The sequence below is a fragment of the Phaethon aethereus genome (genome assembly GCF_964289735.1).
Source record: "Phaethon aethereus genome assembly, chromosome: 4".
NCBI classification, from domain to species: domain Eukaryota; kingdom Metazoa; phylum Chordata; class Aves; order Phaethontiformes; family Phaethontidae; genus Phaethon; species Phaethon aethereus.
This window is the reverse complement of record NC_138578.1, coordinates 60,532,184-60,539,640: the sequence shown is the minus strand read 5'-3', so window position 1 is coordinate 60,539,640 and position 7,457 is coordinate 60,532,184. Positions and strand designations below refer to the sequence as shown.

At 34.5% G+C, this 7,457-nt stretch overlaps 1 protein-coding gene across 1 annotated transcript in view; it reads right to left on the bottom strand.

The window, feature by feature from the left end:
• Positions 1–1,129: 1,129 nt before the first annotated feature.
• ARAP2 (ArfGAP with RhoGAP domain, ankyrin repeat and PH domain 2) overlaps positions 1,130–7,457 on the bottom strand; it is a gene marked incomplete at both ends in the record, with an annotated part of 122,703 nt that continues 116,375 nt past the window's right edge. The window contains 2 exons of the mRNA XM_081999433.1: positions 1,130–1,483; positions 6,853–6,981. Of these exons, the coding sequence (XP_081855559.1) occupies positions 1,130–1,483; positions 6,853–6,981 (483 nt within the window). The remainder of the gene's footprint in view (positions 1,484–6,852; positions 6,982–7,457) is intronic.

Genomic DNA, 7,457 nt, shown 5'->3' with positions numbered 1-7,457 from the left:
ACCTACATACTCAGAATGCAGAAAATGAGGCTGTTGTCCCAACCTTGGGACCTCTCCTCACACTCAGAAGAGCCGCCGCACTACAGTTGTAGCCCAAGCATTTCCTAGTCCCTGCAAACAGTGTACTGTTCACCGTTGTCCTGATGTGGGTTAGTACCCTTCTGATAGATATGTTTGTGCGGGGACCATTTTTTCTTAAGGAAATTTCTTATGTGACTATTAAATATTAATCAGATGCCAGCAGCTTTGCCAGCACCAAGCAAGCTCTATCCAGTGATAGAAAAGTCAGCCTTTGTCACCCTGAGCTAACCAAGGTCTGCTAATAAAATTACTTCAGCCTGTTAAGCAAAAAGAGATGATGCTACTCTTCCAGTTCATATAGCCTTTTAAGTTAGATGTTGCTTTGAAGACTTCTTTTTGTCATCTGCAGTATTCTCTCTCATTGCTTAGATGTCATAATCAGATGTACACGATACAGACACAGTTTTGAGTTACAAGAAATAATACACTGTCTTATCTACTACATACCTCTCCCTTTTGATTCTTTCACATGCTGCTCTGTCAGAGGACAAATCTATGGAAGCAGATACTAATTTTATTCTTAAATAAAAAAAAAACCCAAAAACATGCAAAAATCACTTTTCAAAGCAGATGTTACTAATTTTTATGTTAGACAATTAAAAATATAGCAGGCCAACAGGTTGAATTTCAGTGTATACCTTGTCTTCCTTCCCAAAACATCTCTCCAGTACTTACAAGATGATACAGAGAATAGACAGAGCAAAAGCTTTTGATAGTGCTTAGAATTATTATATCAAACAAAATCTTCAATTAAAAAATAATTGACAAAACCCTGGTGTCATTGCACTTCACAAGAAAACTTCCAAATTTCAAGAGTTTTACATAATCAGTTCTTCCAGTTCAATCTTAAATTATAGTATGTGGCATATGTATATAGAAAATCAACAGCTGCAATATAAAAAAATTATATTTCCTCTGCACTGTACAAACTACACACATCAAAAAAGACTACTTTTGCCCAGAAAACACACATACACACATATATATGTATATACATATGTGTTATGTATGTGTATATATATGTATATTAAACTTCAGACTCAGGAAATCAGCTGGAGGTTTCATCGTGAAGTGCTCTGTTCTTCTGCAGCACTGTATTTAGTTCCTGAATCACATTTGATGGCAATTTGTTATCTAATTCCAAAGTAGTTTTGTTTGTTTTGTTCTTATTTTTTTTCAGTGCCTTAAGTGGTCTTTGGTGTAGGTCAGTCATCCCTGCACTTCCATCCTCAACAGAGATCGAGCTCCAATGTGTTTTTGCATGATTTCGCACTTTCTCCTCCTTCCGTTCCAAACATTGTGCCACAATAGATGCTTTTTCTTTCAAGTTTTTTCTTTCCTCCAGAAAGTCGTTTTCATGATGCTCACCAAATTTTGGTTTCACAGATTGTGGTTCTATATTCTGAGCAAACAAACAAAGAGAAATAAAAGCATTCACATTCACACAATAATAAATAATATTTACATTGCAAATTTTGCTTGCTATTTTCACATAACAGTTTAGAAGAAAAATCAATTTTACTCAAGAGCTGAGACAGCACAGTTAATAGTTTTGAACAGCACAATTTGTGCTATCATTTAGTAAGCATTTTTATAGTGAGCATATTTTCTCAATTAGTGATACTTCTGAAAATTACATAAATCTTTCAATTAAATGTACCATGACAATCAAGACATTCATTTTCATATATTCACAATTTGATTTTTTCATGTTACCACAGTAGACTAAATTTTAATGTTTTACAGCAGATCCATATATTCTTAAACACTCAGAATTCTTGAACTGAACAAATACAACTGAGAATGTTGCCATTTTGATAGCTACATGAATGTACAAAAGATAATTTTAAGTGATCACATGAACATTTTCAGCAGCTATTCAGTACTACCTGGTAAATTATGAAGACTGCTTTTTCAAATTTTGGCTAGCAATTTTAAGTACTGGGAACTCAGATAAAACAACAAACTGATGGCAATGCAACTATTCCGTATTGGTGGACTGTTTTCAATTTCTTAAGCTGTAGACAAGGAAAGGTAAATCAAATGCTGCATCTAAATTCACAAACTGATGTGGCCCATTAGGAACACATCTGTACAGTGAAAGAAAAAGTGCTAAGAACCAGCCATCCATGCTAATGCTATCTGAGGGCTGTTGCCTTTTTTTTTTTTTAAATACCTTTCAAACTAGCTTTAGCTTTGTCCTACTGGCAGAAGACCTATTTTTGGCTGCAGTGCATTAGATGTGCTCCTGCAGAACATCTTCAACTTCAGTTTCGTCTGAAAGCAAGCAAGCTCCAGAATGACTCCACAATACGAAACAAAACACAGTGGTAACTACTGGAAGAGTTGCTCCTAAACTGCACTCCTGAGCCTAAGTAGAACACTCATGTAGGTGTAACTAAACTAGCTCCTCTCTAGTGTTTGAATATTTTTTAATGTTTGCTTTAACATATAGGAGGTATCAAGATTCCATGAGACAGTTTGCTCGTATGCTATGGTTGAAGACCTCCATAAAAAGCCAGCCAAACTGAACAAGTACCACACAGGAAAGACAAAGAGAATCAAAGTCTCCCTCAGCTTTGAGCATCTTCTAGCAGTCAACAAAGATGTCATAAATGAAAGAAGCATTCCAAGACCTCATTTTCTTCAAGAACTGTAAGGCTCTTGCACAAAATAAATAATCTGCTTACTGCCACACCAGCTGAGCAGACAGAATACAGTAAACTCCTCTACCATTCTTATTTGCCTTATGTTTTACTGTGACATTTCCTTCTTCATGAGGACAGCAAACATAAGCCCATTACAAAAATGTGTGTTGATGCAGCAAATTAGTTGCTGTGTAGGAAGAAAAACCAGTAAATATTGAATGAGTTTACATTGAAGAGATCTAAGCTATAAAACAAAGTCTAAATTTGTGCAGTTTTTTGAAATTTCACCTGAGTTAGCATCTGTTCAATAATAAGAGAAACAAACATTTGGATGACATAAATCACAATTTTTAGAAGAGCAGATAAAGGGGTTATTTTATTGGTATCACTCAGCATTAAGAAGGTTGGTATTTCTATTTGTGTTCAACATGAATGAAAACTACCCATTAATAACAAAGCACCATTGGCCATAACATGCAAAAAAAAAAAAAAAAATCAATCCCAGAACAGCAATGCACATGACAGTTCATACTGCTGCATGGTTTACCACTGGTGTGTGCTGTGGAGCAGATTTTAGCTTGCCTGAAGACTTTTAAATTCTACTGCCATCAGTAACAACTGCTATCAGTTTAGAATCTCCTGCTATTACCTAAGCCAGCAAGAAGCATCTTAATATTTAACATGTTCAGCTATATTCAGTGAAAGAAAAGTTCAAGGCAACTGAGGAACTGTTCCAATGAGGAGATCTGTTCTGCCAAATATCTGAAAAAGCTATGATTTTCCATTTAAAATATTTTCTTTTCATTGAAAACAATGTTCTTGCATGAACAACAGTGAGATTATCACCAGTCATTCATGTTCAATTAATTAAATAATAATAAAAGGTCTATCTGTGATAATATACACGCAATATGTGAAATGAAAATTGTCATGCAGTACCTTTCAGAAAACACAGTAACACACTCCAAGCTATTCACTGTTACTCAGCAAACTAAGGTAAGAATTACTCATGAAATTCAGTCAGGAGCAACAATCTTCTATTTACAGAATTTTTGACGTCATGTTTCCATTTTGCATCTTTTGAGAAGAAAAATCCTAACTACACTTCTGAAATCAGTATCGTTCTCCTGCTAAACTGGGTATAGCAGGAGCCCTTTATATAATGAAAGTAGGAACAGATCAAATACAGCACTCAAATTTAAACGTTGCCTGCTTCTCTGAAACAGTCTTGTATGTTTTCATGTAGCCCCTTAGACTACTCCTCAACATTCTGAGCATTTAAATTAGATTCAGTATATACAGGAAACCTAATTCCCAGATATTTGCATTCTAAGAATATTAAATTGATGGAGCCAAATTCTGTTGTTTAAACTAGAGCACTAACAGTTACTGTTATAAACAGTTTCCTTTATAAATAACATATCCAAATGATGTGAGAACAAAACCACCACATAAAATTTCTTAATAATATTATTTCTTAGTATTTGATCCACTGCCCATTGTTAGTCACATGCTATAAATTACACCTAATGTAAAAACCAATAATTTCATGTTAGAAGCAGCTGTTTGCCTCTAAACCTCAGCCCCTTAATGAAGTAATTGGTGAATATATTGATAATAATATGTACAACTTATCTTTTTTATTTTTCTGCACATGACCAGCAAAAAAATATGGAGTAACTCTATATGCATCCTCCACTATCCCCATGACATACTGCTCTTTTCGAAATGGTACAAACTTATAACCTATTATAAGTCAGTATGGTATTTGACCATGCCTTGGAAGAAAGGGAAGGTATTTCCTCATTCCTCAATCTTCCCATATTTTGAAATGAATTACAGCCTCACTGCAGATATACAACAATGTATTTATATTTCAATTAAGCGATTCTGTATGAGAAATATGCATATTTTAAATGCACTATCCACGTATGCAACAAGTGGTACAGAAATAATGGAGATCTTAGGATTTTATTTGTTATTAGAAGGATTTTTAGTTATACAATAAAACTAGCACACAATAAAACTACTTCCGATAACGGGAAGAAAGACGACTTTCAATATAGACTTTTTAGCACAGAACATTAAACTTGTTGGTTTCTGGGTATCTCTGAGTTTGGGGTTTTTTCCCCCCACTCATCTCCACGTCACAAAGACGTCATTTTTTTCACTGCTTGGAAAACTTTCAGTCTCTTTTCCTGCTTATATGAAGATAACTTTGACCAGATTTCTACTACAAGTTTACACATTGATCTGTAAACAGGCCTCCATTTTTTATAAACCTACAGCTTTCAGAAAATGCTTGCTCCTGTTATTAATCTCCAATGCTTTAAAATGGAGATATTTTTGCTTATTGGAGGAGTACTACAAATCCATGGAAAGACTGGAGGCATGGTCTCCAAATGGATTTCTATTGCTTTACTGACTACACTGCTGTACAATATTTCTCCTTAATAAACCATATCATACACTTACTTTCCACCACTATTTTACTGTTCATTCCAGTTTGGGCTTTCCATGTAAAAAAAAGTGTTAGTTTTTATGTTCCATTATATAATTTTGTGTTAAACTTCCTAAAGCAGGCAAATACCCTGCGCATAAAACTTTCCTAGGTCTATTCATAGCACAAATAATGAAGACTGTGATCTTCTATTTTTAAGTTTAAATGCGGACTTTCTCTAAGTCACAGTGTACAAAACATTAGAGTCCTTCCAAATGAAGCATATTAAAAACAAAAATAGTAAAAGGAATAATTCTAGTACTATACAGTATTAAGGATTTTAAATCATGAAAGCGCAAAATCCAAAACCTTTACCCTAGAATGTCTGAATTTGTAGCCATCTCAAAGAATGTATTAGAGATCTCAACTGTACCTGCACAAAGGACAGGTAAGAAACATATCTAAGGGTTATGAAGTTTTTTCAATGAAAAGACCTATGATCTATTTCATCAAAAAAAATTTAAAAATGCAAACATTAGAAGGAACTTACCAAAGAATTGCAAAAATACATTCTGAGAGAAGGTTAAAACAAAAGGACAAATTGAACAAAATAGGAAAAACATAACTGCATTACTCATTTGGTAAGGCAGAGCAGAAATGCCTGAAGAAAGCATAATAAAAAAAGATGGAGTCGCCTTTTAGATAAAGCACTACTACTACCACCTTTGCTTTTGGTTTGCTATGGTACTGAGTCAGCTTCTCCAGTCTGTACCTGAACCACTGTCTCTGTAAGTGGAGGTAACACATGCCATATTATCTACCTCCCTTCAAAATCTTCCAAAACATACAAGAAATAAGACTGCGTACAGTCAACACACCAATCTGTTTTGTTTCAACACTTAGTTTCTGCTGCATTCGGATTAGTTACCACTATTTTTCCCAAGCAGAACAGTGCATCCACAACTACCGCTGCTTCTCAGCTGGAAGTGAGGCCAGTAAGTCCTCCCCACAGGCATCAGTATCTCTATGTGGATACCAGAAATTCATCTCAAGCTAATATGATATAGTTGAGACGTATCACTAGTGCACGTAAGGTAGTGACACAGTCCAGTCTCTGCAAAGAGTTGTAACAAAACCCTCTTGTTCTTCTTTGAGACTAATATTATTACAACTTAAATGTATCACAGTTACTTCCATCAGAGCTTTTCCATTACATTCACAGAGCAGATAACTAAAACAGTGCAGTTATTTTAGACAGAAGAAAAGATATCGTAGAATACATATACAGGACAGTTTTCAAGGACCTTATTAAAATAAAACCGTTATAAACTGCACTGTAATATGCATTAGATTTCCAGGTCAAAGTCCTATTTATGTCTAAGATTTCCAGGTCAAAGTCCTATTTATGTCTAATGAACAATCATTGCTCAAAAAAATGCCAAACTCAAATAAAAATCCACTATTGATTTACTGAACAAAGAGGTGACACAAGTTTAGGTCACATTTTTTTACCTTAAATTGTCCTAACTGTTCCTTTAATGACAAAGCAATGAAAAGGACACTGATAATAAGAGCATCTACATTTTATAGTATCCAGCTCTAGAGAGTTCATTAATACTGGACTTCTTAAAAGTACAGCGTTGTGGTTAGAAGTTATACACACCAAGTTTAAGCTGCACTTACTTCTGTACTCCCTCTGATTTTACAGGTGTTCTCCTGATGAATGGGAATTAGTGGTAAGCCTCCGATCTTTGGACTTTTAGTTATAGACTGTTTTCTTGCTTTTCCAGCAGGTGGCCATATATCTGCATGCTGAAGAACAAAACAATTCCTTATTTTGGTGTGGAATTTCATAAACACACAACATTCTTTTGTATGTAAAACTCTTGGAAAAAGCCATGCCCTCCTCTTGTGGGGAAACAATACGGTGCTTAAAATTATGTTAATATTTTGTAAGTGCTGCACAATACTGAGTGAACAGAACCAAAGTGTCTCCATAAAATTTTCATGTATCAAACATCTTCCCTCCATATTGTTATTCCAATTATCTTCTAACAACAGAAAATATCATCAAGACACAATTTCAAAGTTCCACATAAGCATGCTTTCAGGAGTCCCAACAAAAGCTTCTGAAATAAAGTAAAATTACCCCAATTTGAAAACAAGCATTTCAAAATTTATATTAATAATTTAGCAGAAAAAATCATTGCTTAACCTACAATAACAACATGTGTTATCCAAAAGGAAATGGCTTGACATTCTGTCTACTCCAAAAAAAAAAAAAACCC